At 34.1% G+C, this 27,454-nt stretch overlaps 1 protein-coding gene across 4 annotated transcripts in view; it reads right to left on the bottom strand.

Annotated features, from left to right (window-relative positions):
* Positions 1-1,677: 1,677 nt before the first annotated feature.
* Positions 1,678-27,454, bottom strand: part of kif17 (kinesin family member 17) — a 98,335-nt gene continuing 72,558 nt past the window's right edge. For all 4 annotated transcript variants that reach the window (XM_088616990.1, XM_088616988.1, XM_088616989.1 and 1 more), the window contains 2 exons: positions 3,865-3,982; positions 1,678-2,866 (listed from right to left, as the gene is read on the bottom strand). In XM_088616990.1, the coding sequence (XP_088473116.1) occupies positions 2,676-2,866; positions 3,865-3,982 (309 nt within the window). In that variant the 3' untranslated portion in view covers positions 1,678-2,675. The remainder of the gene's footprint in view (positions 2,867-3,864; positions 3,983-27,454) is intronic.

Below are 27,454 nucleotides of genomic sequence, written 5' to 3'. Positions count from 1 at the left end.
GGTAGAAAGACATAATCAGACACCTGTGCGATACAAACTCGTAGCACCTGCGTTAGACCCTGGAATGCATTCGGGTTGTGTGTTGCGTTTCTACAAGAGAGAACGAATCCCAAAGCGTATTTTAGAAATAAACTGAGCCTGTCATACAATTGGAACGAAGCTACGTTATAATACAATAAATGTTTAAAACAATTTATAAGCACTATCGAGTACGGTGGTGGTTTAATTTATTTTTAAGTTGTACATTCGTTTATCGTATAAAAATAATTTTAAAAGTATTTCCTGATACCATCACTCCCAGGGTAGTTGTATTTCTTTCAAACAAGCATTACTGTTAAACAAATTAAATCAAAACGTTTGTGGACAGACATTATTTGATTTTGGGGGATCTCAGGTAAGAAATTTCCCACGTTCTGTTGCGCGGTCATTACACGTTTTTGTCTTACTTCTAACGTTAAAAAACATACTTTCAAAACATTTAAGTATACTTTTCTTATGTAATTGTGTGTTGTATACTTGGATGTTTTGAAGTAGTAACTGTAACATTTGTGTCTAGGGACTGACAATAGACAGCAGTTACTCTAGGACTAGAGACCTTTGAAGAAATGCAGGTATCTGGTCTGTAAGGTATTTGCTGTAAGTGGCGTTCATGGGCTAGCACAGTTTGTGGAGATCTTTTCTCAAGATTTCCAAAAGCAATGACCCCCGTATGGTGACAGGGGTCATCCTGCTGTAAAAGTTGTTATCAATCACATGAAATTTTAAACAGGGGTCCTGACAAGTAGGGTGTTAACCCCAGTGTCCTGTCTGATTTTGGGTTTGTACAATCTCCCCGTCCTAAAGTTCTCTCTATTCTGAATATTTTATTTAATAAATTTTGAAAAATGTGAACAAGATTAGCCAAAACTAAGAAACATAAGAACAACACAAAATACATAAAAACACACACAAAAAAACAAGAGCAGAACAATTAACAAAAAGCATAAATTTGCTTAGGCCCTTTTACAGTTTTATTGTTGTTTTTATTGTTGTTATTCTGAGCACTGCCTCTGAACAACCACAGTGTGCTAGTTCAGAATCTGGGGGTATATTCTTTCTAAACACTTTTGAGTCCCAAAGAAATATTTCCACCCAAAAGTTTCTATAACATGTGACACAGCCAAAAACGGTATGTGACAATGCCATCAGAATACCTGCAGCTACCACATAAAGGAGAGACTTAAGAATACATCTTGTTCAATTTAGTTTCTGAGTGATGAAGCTGACATGTGACCCTGTACCTATAGTTCCCTCTTAACTCAGCTGTTGAAGCAGTTTCTCACCATCGTCTGCTCTGTAGTGGGCCTGTACTCATGCAGGTACTGTGCAGCGATACGGTGGTGAATGGGGAAATGTCTCAACCTACAGTACATACAAAGTGCTTTTGTGCTCCTTCGGGATGAAAGCATTACATAAACACTAGGAATTATAATTATCCCTGAGTTATTGACAAATCTGTTTATTTCCAAATAAATCCATGGCACCCTATCAGCTAACAAGTAATATATATTTATAATTATACAGTATACACTATGTGTATCTGTGTGATTGGTGTACTGTTTCAAGTATGTACAGTAAATGGCTATGACCTTAAGCAAGAAATGGAATAGGAGAGAAGGAACCCCCTTTTTACAGAAGGTCTTTGTACTTACAATATTTACTTTCAATATGTACTTACAATATTTAAAATGCACATTACATCATCACAGTTTAATCTACACAAAAGTATTATCATAAAATCATTTTTCTCATTTTCAAATGAGAGAAATTCAAATTAAAGACTGCCAAAGAATACTTTTTTATTTTTCACATTTGTTTTCTGATAAGTATACATAATGTCATAAAAGTAAGTAAACTGACCTGTTAAAAAACAGTTTTAAAAATTCTGTACTGCTGTGCTACTTTGGCATGTTTCCACTATTCCTGCAGACTACTATGGAACGAAGATGGAAGAGAAAATCTCCATCAGCAACAACAATAACAGCAATAATAATAATAATAATAATAATAATAATAATAATAATAATAACATTCAAATAGCTGCTCTTATACATGATGCTTGGTTACTTTCAACGTCTTCATGTTTGTAAAGTACAGATGTTTTTGGCAAAGTGTTCCATAAAACTAAACAATGACATAAATCCTGCAGATGGCTTACAAATGGTTAACTTTACCTTTACGTGCAACGGTATGTCCTTTGTGAATAAATAAAATATTTCTCTTGGCTCTTCTGCTATTCCCTTGTGCAGCGTGGAGGTAAGATCATTGCACACGCTGATTTTCAGGCCTCCCACAGACACCTTAGACTAGAGCAATAATTGATGATTTAGCATAATCCTAGCACAATGAAGCGAAAGTGGTACAGTATGTTTAACGTTTTTGTGTCTGAATTATTCCCATTTAAAGGCTAGAAGAATTTTTTCCCATTGCCTCTTTGCAATATGACTTGGTGACCCAACATAATAGGATACATTTCACTTCGAAGCACAGCTCCAACTTGATGGAAAGTCAACTGTATGTTCTAAGCATGGGAATTCTCCTTCTTTACAGAGCATGACATTCTCTCAGTAGAGCTGGGTTTTGCACTGGACTGGGAAGGCTACATTTCTGTGCCAGTTCAGGTTCACCCTGCTGGCTCAGTTACCATCACTGGGGCTGCTGGTTTTGCTTTTCTTGCGCTTGACCTTGGCCACTGGCGGGGGCAGTCCCAGGGACTCCAGGCGGAAAGGGCGGGGCTGGAGGGGGTCAAGGCCAGGTGCAGGGGATATATTGGCTCCACTGGAGGTCAGGTGGGACATTCCATTACCAAGAGGGGCAGTGTGTGAAGCTGCAGAAAAATCAGTACACGTTAATAAAATACTAGTTCAGGTGGGGAGCTTCACTACTCAGTATTTTATTAAGGAACAAGTAATAGGTTTATTCCATGCTGAAAAGAGAAGAAAGAAAACACAACGTTTCGGCTGTGGAGCCTTCTTCAGGTGTGAGGTGAAGACGCACACTCTCACACCACAGCCAATTTTCCCAGAAATCAATTAACTTACCGGTATGTTTTAAGACTGTGGGAGGAAACCAGAGCACCAGGAGAAAACACACATGAACACAGGGACAATGTGCAAATCCCATGCACATTGCACCCCAGGAAATAAAGCCAGGGCCCCACGCTGCCTGGCACCAATGCTAGCCACTGCACCACCATGCTGCTGTACTGATTATTCCATAAAAGTTCCATGTAGTGTTAGCTTATAAAAACAAATACTGAAGCTTCTCTACAGAACACTACTGAGCTGCAGGACAAGTTCAGACAGGGATGGTAAAAATAAGTTAAAAGGAGACATTTTTACTTACTTGTTTTTTTCTGTTGAGATTTTGTGTGATTTAACCATGTGTTTGTCTTACGTTTCCAAACAACTGGTGTTTGACAAGCCATGAGGTATTCTCTTATCTCATTCACTCTTTCCTTTGAAAGGATGAACAACCATATCCAACTGAAATCATGCCATAATACGGTTAAAGTATACTAAAAAAATACAAAGCGTCTTTATCTCTTAGGAATGCACATACGTGCATATGGCTGACCTTGAATTCTGTTTTATGAATGAAAAAATCCAACAGAATACACCAACATGGAACGATTGCCTAGATTCCATGCACACCTCTAAATAATCTTACAGTAATTCATAGTGGAAATTAATTACTGTAGTGGAAAAAAATGGAGCACTTCAGAGAAAAAAAGGACTTTTGGACAACAGTTTTGCACCACTGCACATGCATTTATCAGAGAACACACAGAAGACATCTATGACCACTTGAAGCCCCAGTCCTTACCCAGGCTTTTCATGGGGTCAGAGCTGAGGAGCTGGCTGGCTCTCTTTGATCTGAAGTAGTTGCTGGCAATGTTTTCGCTATCACTGCGGTTCAGCATCTCCTTGTACCTGTCCTCCTCCTGTTGGGATACAAAGGCATAATTATCCACGTCTACCTTCCCTCTTTCCTGCAGATCATTTTTTTGCTTTTTTTACTGCCTTTCATATGGTCACACACCAAGATCATGAAAATTCAAGGTCTTGGTGTGACCATATGAAAGGTGCTTGACTTGAAAAAATATCAAACTAAAACATTTATAAAAATATAGGTTCTACCACACATTTCATCATATTTAAGAACCTTCAGGCAAAAAGCACTGTTCCAAATGGGAGATGTGGTCACCTCTGGAGGGAGCACACCGTTGGGTCCTAATCTAGCAGCACATACCAGCTTGACCAAGCAAACATGTTGGAAAGTCCTATTTCAAGCACACTGGCAAAGCAATTCAGTTTGTCTGGCTAGTTTTGGAGTTACCTTTTGAAAAAAAGGTCTCCAAAGTCCCTGATGAACACAACCTCACTTAACAGCAGTCCACCTCAAAGAGGGATAAGGACCACTTTTCTTTTTGTATGTCCTATTTGAGCACCATCACTCTGTATAGTAGGTGCAATATTATTTTATCTGATGGAATCAGCATTTCAAGAAAGCGACCCTTTGTCTGTGGTTTGAAGAGCATAAAGGGGTATGCAGGTTGCAATCAAAAATCCATTCTATTTTGTAGCTCACTTTTGCAAACATGTGGTCAATGAGTTTGAAGCGTCTGCCTTAGAAGGAGCTGTAATTCCAACAGGCTCTTCCTCTTGAAAAGAAAGAACCCTTCTCCTTCCAAAACACCATCTTTGTAAAGAATGAATCACCATTAACTCTGGCAAAAGTAAAACTAACCTGCAGTGGTAGAAATATAGGTACTGACAATATTACAAAGATAACTGTTTTATGAACATAGCCTTAATCATTCCAAATAGATGTATAGATCTACCTCTTTTTAGGGACATGTACCTTTTCAATTAGCTTAAGATTTTCATTGTATTTCAATCTCTCAGTACCACAAGGGTGTTCTACAGCTTACATGGAGTCTGAACATATTCAAGAAAATTCATGTGAGCCAGTAAAGTAGAACGGATTCATTTTTTATGGACTGAAATGCAAAAATAAGTGAGATTATCATGCAGAAAGTGTGTTTGCAAACTTTTGAGTTTTGACCATTTTTGATTGACAGGTACATGGCTTATTAAAAACTGCAAAATTGGGCAAAATTGATTTGTTGAGGAAACAACAAAACAACACCTTTCCTGCAATTTAAACGCATCAGAAAGCACAGAAAATGCATCAAAACATTTCCAGGAGTGTTTAAACCCTAACCCTAACCCTAGCTCGGGTACTTATAGAAAAAGTTTCAAAATCCCGGCATCAAAACACTGTGCTAAAAATGTTACCCAAATGACTCCAGATCACTCAGAAATACTTCATGTAGCAGTGTTGGCGTATAATAAATGTATCTAATGTGAATCTGTTTGAAATTTGCACTATTTCTTCTTTTTGTAACCTGCATCAGAAATAAAGTATACAATAAGCATGTATTGTTCAATGTAAAGGTTCGTATTACAATTGCCACTAAATCTTACCGCAAGACATCATTTTATATAGACTGAAATGCAAAAATAAGTGAGATTATCATGCAGAAAGTGTGTTTGCAAACTTTTGTGTTTTGACCATTTTTGATTGACAGGTACATGGCTTATTAAAAACTGCAAAATTGGGCAAAATTGATTTGTTGAGGAAACAACAAAACAACACCTATCCTGCAATTTAATCGCATCTGAAAGCATAGAAAATGCATCAAAACATTTCCAGGAGTGTTTAAACCCTAACCCTAACCCTAGCTCGGGTACTTATAGAAAAAGTTTCAAAATCCCGGCATCAAAACACTGTGCTAAAAATGTTACACAAATGACTCCAGATCACTCAGAAATACTTCATGTAGCAGTGTTGGCGTATAATAAATGTATCTAATGTGAATCTGTTTGAAATTTGCACTATTTCTTCTTTTTGTAACCTGCATCAAAATTAAAGTATACAATAAGCATATATTGTTCCATGTAAAGGTTCGTATTACAATTGCCACTAAATCTTACCGCAGAACATCATTTTATATAGACTGAAATACAAAAATAAGTGAGATTATCATGCAGAAAGTGTGTTTGCAAACTTTTTGTTTTGACCATTTTTGATTGACAGGTACAGTACATGGCTTATTAAAAACTGCAAAATTGGGCAAAATTGATTTGTTCAGGAAACAACAAAACAACACCTATCCTGCAATTTAATGTGAATCTGTTTTAAATTTGCACTATTTCTTCTTTTTATAACCAGCATCAGAAATAAAGCATACAATAAGCATGTATTGTTCCATGTAAATGTTCGTATTAAAATTGCCACTAAATCTTACCGCAAAACATCATTTTATATACTGTAGACTGAAATGCAAAAATAAGTGAGATTATCATGCAGAAAGTGTGTTTGCAAACTTTTGTGTTTTGACCATTTTTGATTGACAGGTACATGGCTTATTAAAAACTGCAAAATTGGGCAAAATTGATTTGTAAAGGTTTGTATTACAATTGCCACTAAATCTTACCGCAATACATCATTTTCTATAGACTGAAATGCAAAAATAAGTGAGATTATCATGCAGAAAGTGTGTTTGCAAACTTTTGAGTTTTGACCATTTTTGATTGACAGGTACATGGCTTAGCAAAAACTGCAAAATTGGGCAAAATTGATTTGTTGAGGAAACAACAAAACAACACCTTTCCTGCAATTTAAACGCATCTGAAAGCACAGAAAATGCATCAAAACATTTCCAGGAGTGTTTAAACCCTAACCCTAACCCTAGCTCGGGTACTTATAGAAAAAGTTTCAAAATCCCGGCATCAAAACACTGTGCTAAAAATGTTACCCAAATGACTCCAGAACACTCAGAAATACTTCATGTAGCAGTGTTGGCGTATAATAAATGTATCTAATGTGAATCTGTTTGAAATTTGCACTATTTCTTCTTTTTGTAACCTGCATCAAAATTAAAGTATACAATAAGCATATATTGTTCCATGTAAAGGTTCGTATTACAATTGCCACTAAATCTTACCGCAGAACATCATTTTATATAGACTGAAATACAAAAATAAGTGAGATTATCATGCAGAAAGTGTGTTTGCAAACTTTTGTGTTTTGACCATTTTTGATTGACAGGTACATGGCTTATTAAAAACTGCAAAATTGGGCAAAATTGATTTGTTGAGGAAACAACAAATCAACACCTTTCCTGCAATTTAAACGCATCTGAAAGCACAGAAAATGCATCAAAACATTTCCAGGAGTGTTTAAACCCTAACCCTAACCCTAGCTCGGGTACTTATAGAAAAAGTTTCAAAATCCCAGCATCAAAACACTGTGCTAAAAATGTTACCCAAATGACTCCAGATCACTCAGAAATACTTCATGTAGCAGTGTTGGCATATAATAAATGTATCTAATGTGAATCTGTTTGAAATTTGCACTATTTCTTCTTTTTGTAACCTGCATCAGAAATAAAGCATACAATAAGCATGTATTGTTCCATGTAAATGTTCGTATTACAATTGCCACTAAATCTTACCGCAAAACATCATTTTATATACTGTAGACTGAAATGCAAAAATAAGTGAGATTATCATGCAGAAAGTGTGTTTGCAAACTTTTGTGTTTTGACCATTTTTGATTGACAGGTACAGTACATGGCTTATTAAAAACTGCAAAATTGGGCAAAATTGATTTGTTGAGGAAACAACAAAACAACACCTATCCTGCAATTTAATCGCATCTGAAAGCATAGAAAATGCATCAAAACATTTCCAGGAGTGTTTAAACCCTAACCCTAACCCTAGCTCGGGTACTTATAGAAAAAGTTTCAAAATCCCGGCATCAAAACACTGTGCTAAAAATGTTACCCAAATGACTCCAGATCACTCAGAAATACTTCATGTAGCAGTGTTGGCGTATAATAAATGTATCTAATGTGAATCTGTTTTAAATTTGCACTATTTCTTCTTTTTATAACCAGCATCAGAAATAAAGCATACAATAAGCATGTATTGTTCCATGTAAAGGTTTGTATTACAATTGCCACTAAATCTTAGCGCAGAACATCATTTTATATAGACTGAAATACAAAAATAAGTGAGATTATCATGCAGAAAGTGTGTTTGCAAACTTTTGTGTTTTGACCATTTTTGATTGACAGGTACATGCCTTATTAAAAACTGCAAAATTGGGCAAAATTGATTTGTTGAGGAAACAACAAAACAACACCTTTCCTGCAATTTAAACGCATCTGAAAGCACAGAAAATGCATCAAAACATTTCCAGGAGTGTTTAAACCCTAACCCTAACCCTAGCTCGGGTACTTATAGAAAAAGTTTCAAAATCCCGGCATCAAAACACTGTGCTAAAAATATTACCCAAATGACTCCAGATCACTCAGAAATACTTCATGTAGCAGTGTTGGCATATAATAAATATATCTAATGTGAATCTGTTTGAAATTTGCACTATTTCTTCTTTTTGTAACCTGCATCAGAAATAAAGCATACAATAAGCATGTATTGTTCCATGTAAATGTTCGTATTACAATTGCCACTAAATCTTACCGCAAAACATCATTTTATATACTGTAGACTGAAATGCAAAAATAAGTGAGATTATCATGCAGAAAGTGTGTTTGCAAACTTTTGTGTTTTGACCATTTTTGATTGACAGGTACAGTACATGGCTTATTAAAAACTGCAAAATTGATTTGTTGAGGAAACAACAAAACAACACCTATCCTGCAATTTAATCGCATCTGAAAGCATAGAAAATGCATCAAAACATTTCCAGGAGTGTTTAAACCCTAACCCTAACCCTAGCTCGGGTACTTATAGAAAAAGTTTCAAAATCCCGGCATCAAAACACTGTGCTAAAAATGTTACACAAATGACTCCAGATCACTCAGAAATACTTCATGTAGCAGTGTTGGCGTATAATAAATGTATCTAATGTGAATCTGTTTGAAATTTGCACTATTTCTTCTTTTTGTAACCTGCATCAAAATTAAAGTATACAATAAGCATATATTGTTCCATGTAAAGGTTCGTATTACAATTGCCACTAAATCTTACCGCAGAACATCATTTTATATAGACTGAAATACAAAAATAAGTGAGATTATCATGCAGAAAGTGTGTTTGCAAACTTTTGTGTTTTGACCATTTTTGATTGACAGCTACATACATGCCTTATTAAAAACTGCAAAATTGGGCAAAATTGATTTGTTGAGGAAACAACAAAACAACACCTTTCCTGCAATTTAAACGCATCTGAAAGCACAGAAAATGCATCAAAACATTTCCAGGAGTGTTTAAACCCTAACCCTAACCCTAGCTCGGGTACTTATAGAAAAAGTTTCAAAATCCCGGCATCAAAACACTGTGCTAAAAATGTTACCCAAATGACTCCAGAACACTCAGAAATACTTCATGTAGCAGTGTTGGCGTATAATAAATGTATCTAATGTGAATCTGTTTGAAATTTGCACTATTTCTTCTTTTTCTAACCTGCATCAAAATTAAAGTATACAATAAGCATATATTGTTCCATGTAAAGGTTCGTATTACAATTGCCACTAAATCTTACCGCAGAACATCATTTTATATAGACTGAAATACAAAAATAAGTGAGATTATCATGCAGAAAGTGTGTTTGCAAACTTTTGTGTTTTGACCATTTTTGATTGACAGGTACATGGCTTATTAAAAACTGCAAAATTGGGCAAAATTGATTTGTTGAGGAAACAACAAAACAACACCTATCCTGCAATTTAATCGCATCTGAAAGCATAGAAAATGCATCAAAACATTTCCAGGAGTGTTTAAACCCTAACCCTAACCCTAGCTCGGGTACTTATAGAAAAAGTTTCAAAATCCCGGCATCAAAACACTGTGCTAAAAATGTTACCCAAATGACTCCAGATCACTCAGAAATACTTCATGTAGCAGTGTTGGCATATAATAAATGTATCTAATGTGAATCTGTTTGAAATTTGCACTATTTCTTCTTTTTGTAAACTGCATCAGAAATAAAGTATACAATAAGCATATATTGTTCCATGTAAATGTTTGTATTACAATTGCCACTAAATCTTACCGCAAAACATCATTTTATATACTGTAGACTGAAATGCAAAAATAAGTGAGATTATCATGCAGAAAGTGTGTTTGCAAACTTTTGTGTTTTGACCATTTTTGATTGACAGGTACAGTACATGGCTTATTAAAAACTGCAAAATTGGGCAAAATTGATTTGTTGAGGAAACAACAAAACAACACCTATCCTGCAATTTAATCGCATCTGAAAGCATAGAAAATGCATCAAAACATTTCCAGGAGTGTTTAAACCCTAACCCTAACCCTAGCTCGGGTACTTATAGAAAAAGTTTCAAAATCCCGGCATCAAAACACTGTGCTAAAAATGTTACCCAAATGACTCCAGATCACTCAGAAATACTTCATGTAGCAGTGTTGGCGTATAATAAATGTATCTAATGTGAATCTGTTTTAAATTTGCACTATTTCTTCTTTTTATAACCAGCATCAGAAATAAAGCATACAATAAGCATGTATTGTTCCATGTAAAGGTTCGTATTACAATTGCCACTAAATCTTAGCGCAGAACATCATTTTATATAGACTGAAATACAAAAATAAGTGAGATTATCATGCAGAAAGTGTGTTTGCAAACTTTTGTGTTTTGACCATTTTTGATTGACAGGTACATGGCTTATTAAAAACTGCAAAATTGGGCAAAATTGATTTGTTGAGGAAACAACAAAACAACACCTATCCTGCAATTTAATCGCATCTGAAAGCATAGAAAATGCATCAAAACATTTCCAGGAGTGTTTAAACCCTAACCCTAACCCTAGCTCGGGTACTTATAGAAAAAGTTTCAAAATCCCGGCATCAAAACACTGTGCTAAAAATGTTACACAAATGACTCCAGATCACTCAGAAATACTTCATGTAGCAGTGTTGGCGTATAATAAATGTATCTAATGTGAATCTGTTTTAAATTTGCACTATTTCTTCTTTTTGTAACCTGCATCAGAAATAAAGCATACAATAAGCATATATTGTTCCATGTAAAGGTTCGTATTACAATTGCCACTAAATCTTACCGCAGAACATCATTTTATATAGACTGAAATACAAAAATAAGTGAGATCATCATGCAGAAAGTGTGTTTGCAAACTTTTGTGTTTTGACCATTTTTGATTGACAGGTACATGGCTTATTAAAAACTGCAAAATTGGGCAAAATTGATTTGTTGAGGAAACAACAAAACAACACCTTTCCTGCAATTTAAACGCATCTGAAAGCACAGAAAATGCATCAAAACATTTCCAGGAGTGTTTAAACCCTAACCCTAACCCTAGCTCGGGTACTTATAGAAAAAGTTTCAAAATCCCGGCATCAAAACACTGTGCTAAAAATGTTACCCAAATGACTCCAGATCACTCAGAAATACTTCATGTAGTAGTGTTGGCGTATAATAAATGTATCTAATGTGAATCTGTTTTAAATTTGCACTATTTCTTCTTTTTGTAACCTGCATCAGAAATAAAGCATACAATAAGCATGTATTGTTCCATGTAAATGTTCGTATTACAATTGCCACTAAATCTTACCGCAAAACATCATTTTATATACTGTAGACTGAAATGCAAAAATAAGTGAGATTATCATGCAGAAAGTGTGTTTGCAAACTTTTGTGTTTTGACCATTTTTGATTGACAGGTACAGTACATGGCTTATTAAAAACTGCAAAATTGGGCAAAATTGATTTGTTGAGGAAACAACAAAACAACACCTATCCTGCAATTTAATCGCATCTGAAAGCATAGAAAATGTATCAAAACATTTCCAGGAGTGTTTAAACCCTAACCCTAACCCTAGCTCGGGTACTTATAGAAAAAGTTTCAAAATCCGGGCATCAAAACACTGTGCTAAAAATGTTACACAAATGACTCCAGATCACTCAGAAATACTTCATGTAGCAGTGTTGGCGTATAATAAATGTATCTAATGTGAATCTGTTTGAAATTTGCACTATTTCTTTTTTTTGTAACCTGCATCAAAATTAAAGTATACAATAAGCATATATTGTTCCATGTAAAGGTTCGTATTACAATTGCCACTAAATCTTACCGCAGAACATCATTTTATATAGACTGAAATACAAAAATAAGTGAGATTATCATGCAGAAAGTGTGTTTGCAAACTTTTGTGTTTTGACCATTTTTGATTGACAGGTACATACATGCCTTATTAAAAACTGCAAAATTGGGCAAAATTGATTTGTTGAGGAAACAACAAAACAACACCTTTCCTGCAATTTAAACGCATCTGAAAGCACAGAAAATGCATCAAAACATTTCCAGGAGTGTTTAAACCCTAACCCTAACCCTAGCTCGGGTACTTATAGAAAAAGCTTCAAAATCCCGGCATCAAAACACTGTGCTAAAAATGTTACCCAAATGACTCCAGATCACTCAGAAATACTTCATGTAGCAGTGTTGGCATATAATAAATATATCTAATGTGAATCTGTTTGAAATTTGCACTATTTCTTCTTTTTGTAACCTGCATCAGAAATAAAGTATACAATAAGCATATATTGTTCCATGTAAAGGTTTGTATTACAATTGCCACTTAATTTTACCGCAAAACATCATTTTATATAGACTGAAATGCAAAAATAAGTGAGATTATCATGCAGAAAGTGTGTTTGCAAACTTTTGTGTTTTGACCATTTTTGATTGACAGGTACAGTACATGGCTAATTAAAAACTGCAAAATTGGGCAAAATTGATTTGTTGAGGAAACAACAAAACAACACCTATCCTGCAATTTAATCGCATCTGAAAGCATAGAAAATGCATCAAAACATTTCCAGGAGTGTTTAAACCCTAACCCTAACCCTAGCTCGGGTACTTATAGAAAAAGTTTCAAAATCCCGGCATCAAAACACTGTGCTAAAAATGTTACACAAATGACTCCAGATCACTCAGAAATACTTCATGTAGCAGTGTTGGCGTATAATAAATGTATCTAATGTGAATCTGTTTGAAATTTGCACTATTTCTTCTTTTTGTAACCTGCATCAAAATTAAAGTATACAATAAGCATATATTGTTCCATGTAAAGGTTCGTATTACAATTGCCACTAAATCTTACCGCAGAACATCATTTTATATAGACTGAAATGCAAAAATAAGTGAGATTATCATGCAGAAAGTGTGTTTGCAAACTTTTGTGTTTTGACCATTTTTGATTGACAGGTACAGTACATGGCTTATTAAAAACTGCAAAATTGGGCAAAATTGATTTGTTGAGGAAACAACAAAACAACACCTATCCTGCAATTTAATCGCATCTGAAAGCATAGAAAATGCATCAAAACATTTCCAGGAGTGTTTAAACCCTAACCCTAACCCTAGCTCGGGTACTTATAGAAAAAGTTTCGAAATCCCGGCATCAAAACACTGTGCTAAAAATGTTACCCAAATCACTCCAGATCACTCAGAAATACTTCATGTAGCAGTGTTGGCATATAATAAATGTATCTAATGTGAATCTGTTTGAAATTTGCACTATTTCTTCTTTTTGTAACCTGCATCAGAAATAAAGTATACAATAAGCATATATTGTTCCATGTAAAGGTTTGTATTACAATTGCCACTAAATCTTACCGCAATACATCATTTTCTATAGACTGAAATGCAAAAATAAGTGAGATTATCATGCAGAAAGTGTGTTTGCAAACTTTTGAGTTTTGACCATTTTTGATTGACAGGTACATGGCTTAGCAAAAACTGCAAAATTGGGCAAAATTGATTTGTTGAGGAAACAACAAAACAACACCTTTCCTGCAATTTAAACGCATCTGAAAGCACAGAAAATGCATCAAAACATTTCCAGGAGTGTTTAAACCCTAACCCTAACCCTAGCTCGGGTACTTATAGAAAAAGTTTCAAAATCCCGGCATCAAAACACTGTGCTAAAAATGTTACCCAAATGACTCCAGATCACTCAGAAATACTTTATGTAGCAGTGTTGGCGTATAATTAATGTATCTAATGTGAATCTGTTTTAAATTTGCACTATTTCTTCTTTTTGTAACCTGCATCAGAAATAAAGCATACAATAAGCATGTATTGTTCCATGTAAATGTTCGTATTACAATTGCCACTAAATCTTACCGCAAAACATCATTTTATATACTGTAGACTGAAATGCAAAAATAAGTGAGATTATCATGCAGAAAGTGTGTTTGCAAACTTTTGTGTTTTGACCATTTTTGATTGACAGGTACAGTACATGGCTTATTAAAAACTGCAAAATTGGGTAAAATTGATTTGTTGAGGAAACAACAAAACAACACCTATCCTGCAATTTAATCGCATCTGAAAGCATAGAAAATGCATCAAAACATTTCCAGGAGTGTTTAAACCCTAACCCTAACCCTAGCTCGGGTACTTATAGAAAAAGTTTCAAAATCCCGGCATCAAAACACTGTGCTAAAAATGTTACACAAATGACTCCAGATCACTCAGAAATACTTCATGTAGTAGTGTTGGCGTATAATAAATGTATCTAATGTGAATCTGTTTGAAATTTGCACTATTTCTTCTTTTTGTAACCTGCATCAGAAATAAAGTATACAATAAGCATATATTGTTCCATGTAAAGGTTCGTATTACGATTGCCACTAAATCTTACCGCAGAACATCATTTTATATAGACTGAAATACAAAAATAAGTGAGATTATCATGCAGAAAGTGTGTTTGCAAACTTTTGTGTTTTGACCATTTTTGATTGACAGGTACATACATGCCTTATTAAAAACTGCAAAATTGGGCAAAATTGATTTGTTGAGGAAACAACAAAACAACACCTTTCCTGCAATTTAAACGCATCTGAAAGCACAGAAAATGCATCAAAACATTTCCAGGAGTGTTTAAACCCTAACCCTAACCCTAGCTCGGGTACTTATAGAAAAAGTTTCAAAATCCCGGCATCAAAACACTGTGCTAAAAATGTTACACAAATGACTTCAGATCACTCAGAAATACTTCATGTAGTAGTGTTGGCGTATAATAAATGTATCTAATGTGAATCTGTTTGAAATTTGCACTATTTCTTCTTTTTGTAACCTGCATCAGAAATAAAGTATACAATAAGCATATATTGTTCCATGTAAAGGTTTGTATTACAATTGCCACTTAATTTTACCGCAAAACATCATTTTATATAGACTGAAATGCAAAAATAAGTGAGATTATCATGCAGAAAGTGTGTTTGCAAACTTTTGTGTTTTGACCATTTTTGATTGACAGGTACATACATGGCTTAGCAAAAACTGCAAAATTGATTTGTTGAGGAAACAACAAAACAACACCTTTCCTGCAATTTAAACGCATCTGAAAGCACAGAAAATGCATCAAAACATTTCCAGGAGTGTTTAAACCCTAACCCTAACCCTAGCTCGGGTACTTATAGAAAAAGTTTCAAAATCCCGGCATCAAAACACTGTGCTAAAAATGTTACCCAAATGACTCCAGATCACTCAGAAATCCTTCATGTAGCAGTGTTGGCATATAATAAATGTATCTAATGTGAATCTGTTTGAAATTTGCACTATTTCTTCTTTTTGTAACCTGCATCAGAGATAAAGTATACAATAAGCATATATTGTTCCATGTAAAGGTTTGTATTACAATTGCCACTTAATTTTACCGCAAAACATCATTTTATATAGACTGAAATGCAAAAATAAGTGAGATTATCATGCAGAAAGTGTGTTTGCAAACTTTTGTGTTTTGACCATTTTTGATTGACAGGTACAGTACATGGCTTATTAAAAACTGCAAAATTGGGCAAAATTGATTTGTTGAGGAAACAACAAAACAACACCTATCCTGCAATTTAATCGCATCTGAAAGCATAGAAAATGCATCAAAACATTTCCAGGAGTGTTTAAACCCTAACCCTAACCCTAGCTCGGGTACTTATAGAAAAAGTTTCAAAATCCCGGCATCAAAACACTGTGCTAAAAATGTTACACAAATGACTCCAGATCACTCAGAAATACTTCATGTAGTAGTGTTGGCGTATAATAAATGTATCTAATGTGAATCTGTTTGAAATTTGCACTATTTCGTCTTTTTGTAACCTGCATCAGAAATAAAGCATACAATAAGCATGTATTGTTCCATGTAAATGTTCGTATTACAATTGCCACTAAATCTTACCGCAAAACATCATTTTATATACTGTAGACTGAAATGCAAAAATAAGTGAGATTATCATGCAGAAAGTGTGTTTGCAAACTTTTGTGTTTTGACCATTTTTGATTGACAGGTACAGTACATGGCTTATTAAAAACTGCAAAATTGGGCAAAATTGATTTGTTGAGGAAACAACAAAACAATACGTATCCTGCAATTTAATCGCATCTGAAAGCATAGAAAATGCATCAAAACATTTCCAGGAGTGTTTAAACCCTAACCCTAACCCTAGCTCGGGTACTTATAGAAAAAGTTTCAAAATCCCGGCATCAAAACACTGTGCTAAAAATGTTACACAAATGACTCCAGATCACTCAGAAATACTTCATGTAGCAGTGTTGGCGTATAATAAATGTATCTAATGTGAATCTGTTTGAAATTTGCACTATTTCTTCTTTTTGTAACCTGCATCAAAATTAAAGTATACAATAAGCATATATTGTTCCATGTAAAGGTTCGTATTACAATTGCCACTAAATCTTACCGCAGAACATCATTTTATATAGACTGAAATACAAAAATAAGTGAGATTATCATGCAGAAAGTGTGTTTGCAAACTTTTGTGTTTTGACCATTTTTGATTGACAGGTACATACATGCCTTATTAAAAACTGCAAAATTGGGCAAAATTGATTTGTTGAGGAAACAACAAAACAACACCTTTCCTGCAATTTAAACGCATCTGAAAGCACAGAAAATGCATCAAAACATTTCCAGGAGTGTTTAAACCCTAACCCTAACCCTAGCTCGGGTACTTATAGAAAAAGTTTCAAAATCACGGCATCAAAACACTGTGCTAAAAATGTTACCCAAATGACTCCAGAACACTCAGAAATACTTCATGTAGCAGTGTTGGCGTATAATAAATGTATCTAATGTGAATCTGTTTTAAATTTGCACTATTTCTTCTTTTTGTAACCTGCATCAAAATTAAAGTATACAATAAGCATATATTGTTCCATGTAAAGGTTCGTATTACAATTGCCACTAAATCTTACCGCAGAACATCATTTTATATAGACTGAAATACAAAAATAAGTGAGATTATCATGCAGAAAGTGTGTTTGCAAACTTTTGTGTTTTGACCATTTTTGATTGACAGGTACATGGCTTATTAAAAACTGCAAAATTGGGCAAAATTGATTTGTTGAGGAAACAACAAAACAACACCTATCCTGCAATTTAATCGCATCTGAAAGCATAGAAAATGCATCAAAACATTTCCAGGAGTGTTTAAACCCTAACCCTAACCCTAGCTCGGGTACTTATAGAAAAAGTTTCAAAATCCCGGCATCAAAACACTGTGCTAAAAATGTTACCCAAATGACTCCAGATCACTCAGAAATACTTCATGTAGCAGTGTTGGCGTATAATAAATGTATCTAATGTGAATCTGTTTGAAATTTGCACTATTTCTTCTTTTTATAACCAGCATCAGAAATAAAGCATACAATAAGCATGTATTGTTCCATGTAAATGTTCGTATTAAAATTGCCACTAAATCTTACCGCAAAACATCATTTTATATACTGTAGACTGAAATGCAAAAATAAGTGAGATTATCATGCAGAAAGTGTGTTTGCAAACTTTTGTGTTCTGACCATTTTTGATTGACAGGTACAGTACATGGCTTATTAAAAACTGCAAAATTGGGCAAAATTGATTTGTTGAGGAAACAACAAAACAACACCTATCCTGCAATTTAATCGCATCTGAAAGCACAGAAAATGCATCAAAACATTTCCAGGAGTGTTTAAACCCTAACCCTAACCCTAGCTCGGGTACTTATAGAAAAAGTTTCAAAATCCCGGCATCAAAACACTGTGCTAAAAATGTTACCCAAATAACTCCAGAACACTCAGAAATACTTCATGTAGCAGTGTTGGCGTATAATAAATGTATCTAATGTGAATCTGTTTGAAATTTGCACTATTTCTTCTTTTTCTAACCTGCATCAAAATTAAAGTATACAATAAGCATATATTGTTCCATGTCAAGGTTCGTATTACAATTGCCACTAAATCTTACCGCAGAACATCATTTTATATAGACTGAAATACAAAAATAAGTGAGATTATCATGCAGAAAGTGTGTTTGCAAACTTTTGTGTTTTGACCATTTTTGATTGACAGGTACATGGCTTATTAAAAACTGCAAAATTGGGCAAAATTGATTTGTTGAGGAAACAACAAAACAACACCTATCCTGCAATTTAATCGCATCTGAAAGCATAGAAAATGCATCAAAACATTTCCAGGAGTGTTTAAACCCTAACCCTAACCCTAGCTCGGGTACTTATAGAAAAAGTTTCAAAATCCCGGCATCAAAACACTGTGCTAAAAATGTTACCCAAATGACTCCAGATCACTCAGAAATACTTTATGTAGCAGTGTTGGCGTATAATTAATGTATCTAATGTGAATCTGTTTTAAATTTGCACTATTTCTTCTTTTTGTAACCTGCATCAGAAATAAAGCATACAATAAGCATGTATTGTTCCATGTAAATGTTCGTATTACAATTGCCACTAAATCTTACCGCAAAACATCATTTTATATACTGTAGACTGAAATGCAAAAATAAGTGAGATTATCATGCAGAAAGTGTGTTTGCAAACTTTTGTGTTTTGACCATTTTTGATTGACAGGTACAGTACATGGCTTATTAAAAACTGCAAAATTGGGTAAAATTGATTTGTTGAGGAAACAACAAAACAACACCTATCCTGCAATTTAATCGCATCTGAAAGCATAGAAAATGCATCAAAACATTTCCAGGAGTGTTTAAACCCTAACCCTAACCCTAGCTCGGGTACTTATAGAAAAAGTTTCAAAATCCCGGCATCAAAACACTGTGCTAAAAATGTTACACAAATGACTCCAGATCACTCAGAAATACTTCATGTAGTAGTGTTGGCGTATAATAAATGTATCTAATGTGAATCTGTTTGAAATTTGCACTATTTCTTCTTTTTGTAACCTGCATCAGAAATAAAGTATACAATAAGCATATATTGTTCCATGTAAAGGTTCGTATTACGATTGCCACTAAATCTTACCGCAGAACATCATTTTATATAGACTGAAATACAAAAATAAGTGAGATTATCATGCAGAAAGTGTGTTTGCAAACTTTTGTGTTTTGACCATTTTTGATTGACAGGTACATACATGCCTTATTAAAAACTGCAAAATTGGGCAAAATTGATTTGTTGAGGAAACAACAAAACAACACCTTTCCTGCAATTTAAACGCATCTGAAAGCACAGAAAATGCATCAAAACATTTCCAGGAGTGTTTAAACCCTAACCCTAACCCTAGCTCGGGTACTTATAGAAAAAGTTTCAAAATCCCGGCATCAAAACACTGTGCTAAAAATGTTACACAAATGACTTCAGATCACTCAGAAATACTTCATGTAGTAGTGTTGGCGTATAATAAATGTATCTAATGTGAATCTGTTTGAAATTTGCACTATTTCTTCTTTTTGTAACCTGCATCAGAAATAAAGTATACAATAAGCATATATTGTTCCATGTAAAGGTTTGTATTACAATTGCCACTTAATTTTACCGCAAAACATCATTTTATATAGACTGAAATGCAAAAATAAGTGAGATTATCATGCAGAAAGTGTGTTTGCAAACTTTTGTGTTTTGACCATTTTTGATTGACAGGTACATACATGGCTTAGCAAAAACTGCAAAATTGATTTGTTGAGGAAACAACAAAACAACACCTTTCCTGCAATTTAAACGCATCTGAAAGCACAGAAAATGCATCAAAACATTTCCAGGAGTGTTTAAACCCTAACCCTAACCCTAGCTCGGGTACTTATAGAAAAAGTTTCAAAATCCCGGCATCAAAACACTGTGCTAAAAATGTTACCCAAATGACTCCAGATCACTCAGAAATCCTTCATGTAGCAGTGTTGGCATATAATAAATGTATCTAATGTGAATCTGTTTGAAATTTGCACTATTTCTTCTTTTTGTAACCTGCATCAGAGATAAAGTATACAATAAGCATATATTGTTCCATGTAAAGGTTTGTATTACAATTGCCACTTAATTTTACCGCAAAACATCATTTTATATAGACTGAAATGCAAAAATAAGTGAGATTATCATGCAGAAAGTGTGTTTGCAAACTTTTGTGTTTTGACCATTTTTGATTGACAGGTACAGTACATGGCTTATTAAAAACTGCAAAATTGGGCAAAATTGATTTGTTGAGGAAACAACAAAACAACACCTATCCTGCAATTTAATCGCATCTGAAAGCATAGAAAATGCATCAAAACATTTCCAGGAGTGTTTAAACCCTAACCCTAACCCTAGCTCGGGTACTTATAGAAAAAGTTTCAAAATCCCGGCATCAAAACACTGTGCTAAAAATGTTACACAAATGACTCCAGATCACTCAGAAATACTTCATGTAGTAGTGTTGGCGTATAATAAATGTATCTAATGTGAATCTGTTTGAAATTTGCACTATTTCGTCTTTTTGTAACCTGCATCAGAAATAAAGCATACAATAAGCATGTATTGTTCCATGTAAATGTTCGTATTACAATTGCCACTAAATCTTACCGCAAAACATCATTTTATATACTGTAGACTGAAATGCAAAAATAAGTGAGATTATCATGCAGAAAGTGTGTTTGCAAACTTTTGTGTTTTGACCATTTTTGATTGACAGGTACAGTACATGGCTTATTAAAAACTGCAAAATTGGGCAAAATTGATTTGTTGAGGAAACAACAAAACAATACGTATCCTGCAATTTAATCGCATCTGAAAGCATAGAAAATGCATCAAAACATTTCCAGGAGTGTTTAAACCCTAACCCTAACCCTAGCTCGGGTACTTATAGAAAAAGTTTCAAAATCCCGGCATCAAAACACTGTGCTAAAAATGTTACACAAATGACTCCAGATCACTCAGAAATACTTCATGTAGCAGTGTTGGCGTATAATAAATGTATCTAATGTGAATCTGTTTGAAATTTGCACTATTTCTTCTTTTTGTAACCTGCATCAAAATTAAAGTATACAATAAGCATATATTGTTCCATGTAAAGGTTCGTATTACAATTGCCACTAAATCTTACCGCAGAACATCATTTTATATAGACTGAAATACAAAAATAAGTGAGATTATCATGCAGAAAGTGTGTTTGCAAACTTTTGTGTTTTGACCATTTTTGATTGACAGGTACATACATGCCTTATTAAAAACTGCAAAATTGGGCAAAATTGATTTGTTGAGGAAACAACAAAACAACACCTTTCCTGCAATTTAAACGCATCTGAAAGCACAGAAAATGCATCAAAACATTTCCAGGAGTGTTTAAACCCTAACCCTAACCCTAGCTCGGGTACTTATAGAAAAAGTTTCAAAATCACGGCATCAAAACACTGTGCTAAAAATGTTACCCAAATGACTCCAGAACACTCAGAAATACTTCATGTAGCAGTGTTGGCGTATAATAAATGTATCTAATGTGAATCTGTTTTAAATTTGCACTATTTCTTCTTTTTGTAACCTGCATCAAAATTAAAGTATACAATAAGCATATATTGTTCCATGTAAAGGTTCGTATTACAATTGCCACTAAATCTTACCGCAGAACATCATTTTATATAGACTGAAATACAAAAATAAGTGAGATTATCATGCAGAAAGTGTGTTTGCAAACTTTTGTGTTTTGACCATTTTTGATTGACAGGTACATGGCTTATTAAAAACTGCAAAATTGGGCAAAATTGATTTGTTGAGGAAACAACAAAACAACACCTATCCTGCAATTTAATCGCATCTGAAAGCATAGAAAATGCATCAAAACATTTCCAGGAGTGTTTAAACCCTAACCCTAACCCTAGCTCGGGTACTTATAGAAAAAGTTTCAAAATCCCGGCATCAAAACACTGTGCTAAAAATGTTACCCAAATGACTCCAGATCACTCAGAAATACTTCATGTAGCAGTGTTGGCGTATAATAAATGTATCTAATGTGAATCTGTTTGAAATTTGCACTATTTCTTCTTTTTATAACCAGCATCAGAAATAAAGCATACAATAAGCATGTATTGTTCCATGTAAATGTTCGTATTAAAATTGCCACTAAATCTTACCGCAAAACATCATTTTATATACTGTAGACTGAAATGCAAAAATAAGTGAGATTATCATGCAGAAAGTGTGTTTGCAAACTTTTGTGTTCTGACCATTTTTGATTGACAGGTACAGTACATGGCTTATTAAAAACTGCAAAATTGGGCAAAATTGATTTGTTGAGGAAACAACAAAACAACACCTATCCTAAAATTTAATCGCATCTGAAAGCACAGAAAATGCATCAAAACATTTCCAGGAGTGTTTAAACCCTAACCCTAACCCTAGCTCGGGTACTTATAGAAAAAGTTTCAAAATCCCGGCATCAAAACACTGTGCTAAAAATGTTACCCAAATGACTCCAGAACACTCAGAAATACTTCATGTAGCAGTGTTGGCGTATAATAAATATATCTAATGTGAATCTGTTTTAAATTTGCACTATTTCTTCTTTTTGTAACCTGCATCAAAATTAAAGTATACAATAAGCATATATTGTTCCATGTAAAGGTTCGTATTACAATTGCCACTAAATCTTACCGCAGAACATCATTTTATATAGACTGAAATACAAAAATAAGTGAGATTATCATGCAGAAAGTGTGTTTGCAAACTTTTGTGTTTTGACCATTTTTGATTGACAGGTACATGGCTTATTAAAAACTGCAAAATTGGGCAAAATTGATTTGTTGAGGAAACAACAAAAGAACACCTTTCCTGCAATTTAAACGCATCTGAAAGCACAGAAAATGCATCAAAACATTTCCAGGAGTGTTTAAACCCTAACCCTAACCCTAGCTCGGGTACTTATAGAAAAAGTTTCAAAATCCCGGCATCAAAACACTGTGCTAAAAATGTTACCCAAATGACTCCAGAACACTCAGAAATACTTCATGTAGCAGTGTTGGCGTATAATAAATGTATCTAATGTGAATCTGTTTGAAATTTGCACTATTTCTTCTTTTTCTAACCTGCATCAAAATTAAAGTATACAATAAGCATATATTGTTCCATGTCAAGGTTCGTATTACAATTGCCACTAAATCTTACCGCAGAACATCATTTTATATAGACTGAAATACAAAAATAAGTGAGATTATCATGCAGAAAGTGTGTTTGCAAACTTTTGTGTTTTGACCATTTTTGATTGACAGGTACATGGCTTATTAAAAACTGCAAAATTGGGCAAAATTGATTTGTTGAGGAAACAACAAAACAACACCTATCCTGCAATTTAATCGCATCTGAAAGCATAGAAAATGCATCAAAACATTTCCAGGAGTGTTTAAACCCTAACCCTAACCCTAGCTCGGGTACTTATAGAAAAAGTTTCAAAATCCCGGCATCAAAACACTGTGCTAAAAATGTTACCCAAATGACTCCAGATCACTCAGAAATACTTCATGTAGCAGTGTTGGCATATAATAAATGTATCTAATGTGAATCTGTTTGAAATTTGCACTATTTCTTCTTTTTGTAAACTGCATCAGAAATAAAGTATACAATAAGCATATATTGTTCCATGTAAATGTTCGTATTACAATTGCCACTAAATCTTACCGCAAAACATCATTTTATATACTGTAGACTGAAATGCAAAAATAAGTGAGATTATCATGCAGAAAGTGTGTTTGCAAACTTTTGTGTTTTGACCATTTTTGATTGACAGGTACAGTACATGGCTTATTAAAAACTGCAAAATTGGGCAAAATTGATTTGTTGAGGAAACAACAAAACAACACCTATCCTGCAATTTAATCGCATCTGAAAGCATAGAAAATGCATCAAAACATTTCCAGGAGTGTTTAAACCCTAACCCTAACCCTAGCTCGGGTACTTATAGAAAAAGTTTCAAAATCCCGGCATCAAAACACTGTGCTAAAAATGTTACCCAAATGACTCCAGATCACTCAGAAATACTTCATGTAGCAGTGTTGGCGTATAATAAATGTATCTAATGTGAATCTGTTTTAAATTTGCACTATTTCTTCTTTTTATAACCAGCATCAGAAATAAAGCATACAATAAGCATGTATTGTTCCATGTAAAGGTTCGTATTACAATTGCCACTAAATCTTACCGCAGAACATCATTTTATATAGACTGAAATACAAAAATAAGTGAGATTATCATGCAGAAAGTGTGTTTGCAAACTTTTGTGTTTTGACCATTTTTGATTGACAGGTACATGGCTTATTAAAAACTGCAAAATTGGGCAAAATTGATTTGTTGAGGAAACAACAAAACAACACCTATCCTGCAATTTAATCGCATCTGAAAGCATAGAAAATGCATCAAAACATTTCCAGGAGTGTTTAAACCCTAACCCTAACCCTAGCTCGGGTACTTATAGAAAAAGTTTCAAAATCCCGGCATCAAAACACTGTGCTAAAAATGTTACACAAATGACTCCAGATCACTCAGAAATACTTCATGTAGCAGTGTTGGCGTATAATAAATGTATCTAATGTGAATCTGTTTTAAATTTGCACTATTTCTTCTTTTTGTAACCTGCATCAGAAATAAAGCATACAATAAGCATATATTGTTCCATGTAAAGGTTCGTATTACAATTGCCACTAAATCTTACCGCAGAACATCATTTTATATAGACTGAAATACAAAAATAAGTGAGATCATCATGCAGAAAGTGTGTTTGCAAACTTTTGTGTTTTGACCATTTTTGATTGACAGGTACATGGCTTATTAAAAACTGCAAAATTGGGCAAAATTGATTTGTTGAGGAAACAACAAAACAACACCTTTCCTGCAATTTAAACGCATCTGAAAGCACAGAAAATGCATCAAAACATTTCCAGGAGTGTTTAAACCCTAACCCTAACCCTAGCTCGGGTACTTATAGAAAAAGTTTCAAAATCCCGGCATCAAAACACTGTGCTAAAAATGTTACCCAAATGACTCCAGATCACTCAGAAATACTTCATGTAGTAGTGTTGGCGTATAATAAATGTATCTAATGTGAATCTGTTTTAAATTTGCACTATTTCTTCTTTTTGTAACCTGCATCAGAAATAAAGCATACAATAAGCATGTATTGTTCCATGTAAATGTTCGTATTACAATTGCCACTAAATCTTACCGCAAAACATCATTTTATATACTGTAGACTGAAATGCAAAAATAAGTGAGATTATCATGCAGAAAGTGTGTTTGCAAACTTTTGTGTTTTGACCATTTTTGATTGACAGGTACAGTACATGGCTTATTAAAAACTGCAAAATTGGGCAAAATTGATTTGTTGAGGAAACAACAAAACAACACCTATCCTGCAATTTAATCGCATCTGAAAGCATAGAAAATGCATCAAAACATTTCCAGGAGTGTTTAAACCCTAACCCTAACCCTAGCTCGGGTACTTATAGAAAAAGTTTCAAAATCCGGGCATCAAAACACTGTGCTAAAAATGTTACACAAATGACTCCAGATCACTCAGAAATACTTCATGTAGCAGTGTTGGCGTATAATAAATGTATCTAATGTGAATCTGTTTGAAATTTGCACTATTTCTTTTTTTTGTAACCTGCATCAAAATTAAAGTATACAATAAGCATATATTGTTCCATGTAAAGGTTCGTATTACAATTGCCACTAAATCTTACCGCAGAACATCATTTTATATAGACTGAAATACAAAAATAAGTGAGATTATCATGCAGAAAGTGTGTTTGCAAACTTTTGTGTTTTGACCATTTTTGATTGACAGGTACATGGCTTATTAAAAACTGCAAAATTGGGCAAAATTGATTTGTTGAGGAAACAACAAAACAACACCTTTCCTGCAATTTAAACGCATCTGAAAGCACAGAAAATGCATCAAAACATTTCCAGGAGTGTTTAAACCCTAACCCTAACCCTAGCTCGGGTACTTATAGAAAAAGTTTCAAAATCCCGGCATCAAAACACTGTGCTAAAAATGTTACCCAAATGAGTCCAGATCACTCAGAAATACTTCATGTAGCAGTGTTGGCATATAATAAATGTATCTAATGTGAATCTGTTTGAAATTTGCACTATTTCTTCTTTTTGTAACCTGCATCAGAAATAAAGTATACAATAAGCATATATTGTTCTATGTAAAGGTTTGTATTACAATTGCCACTTAATTTTACCGCAAAACATCATTTTATATAGACTGAAATGCAAATATAAGTGAGATTATCATGCAGAAAGTGTGTTTGCAAACTTTTGTGTTTTGACCATTTTTGATTGACAGGTACATGTCTTATTAAAAACTGCAAAATTGGGCAAAATTGATTTGTTGAGGAAACAACAAAACAACACCTTTCCTGCAATTTAAACGCATCTGAAAGCACAGAAAATGCATCAAAACATTTCCAGGAGTGTTTAAACCCTAACCCTAACCCTAGCTCGGGTACTTATAGAAAAAGTTTCAAAATCCCGGCATCAAAACACTGTGCTAAAAATGTTACCCAAATGACTCCAGAACACTCAGAAATACTTCATGTAGCAGTGTTGGCGTATAATAAATGTATCTAATGTGAATCTGTTTTAAATTTGCACTATTTCTTCTTTTTGTAACCTGCATCAGAAATAAAGTATACAATAAGCATATATTGTTCCATGTAAAGGTTCGTATTACAATTGCCACTAAATCTTACCGCAGAACATCATTTTATATAGACTGAAATACAAAAATAAGTGAGATTATCATGCAGAAAGTGTGTTTGCAAACTTTTGTGTTTTGACCATTTTTGATTGACAGGTACATGGCTTATTAAAAACTGCAAAATTGGGCAAAATTGATTTGTTGAGGAAACAACAAAACAACACCTTTCCTGCAATTTAAACGCATCTGAAAGCACAGAAAATGCATCAAAACATTTCCAGGAGTGTTTAAACCCTAACCCTAACCCTAGCTCGGGTACTTATAGAAAAAGTTCCAAAATACCGGCATCAAAACACTGTGCTAAAAATGTAACCCAAATGACTCCAGATCACTCAGAAATAGTTCATGTAGCAGTGTTGGCGT

The sequence above is a fragment of the Lepisosteus platostomus genome, chromosome 23 (genome assembly GCF_059453375.1).
Source record: "Lepisosteus platostomus isolate fLepPlt1 chromosome 23, fLepPlt1.hap1, whole genome shotgun sequence".
Classification (NCBI taxonomy): Eukaryota; Metazoa; Chordata; class Actinopteri; order Semionotiformes; family Lepisosteidae; genus Lepisosteus; species Lepisosteus platostomus.
Note: the sequence above shows the minus strand (reverse complement) of the source record. Positions and strands in the feature narration are given on the sequence as shown.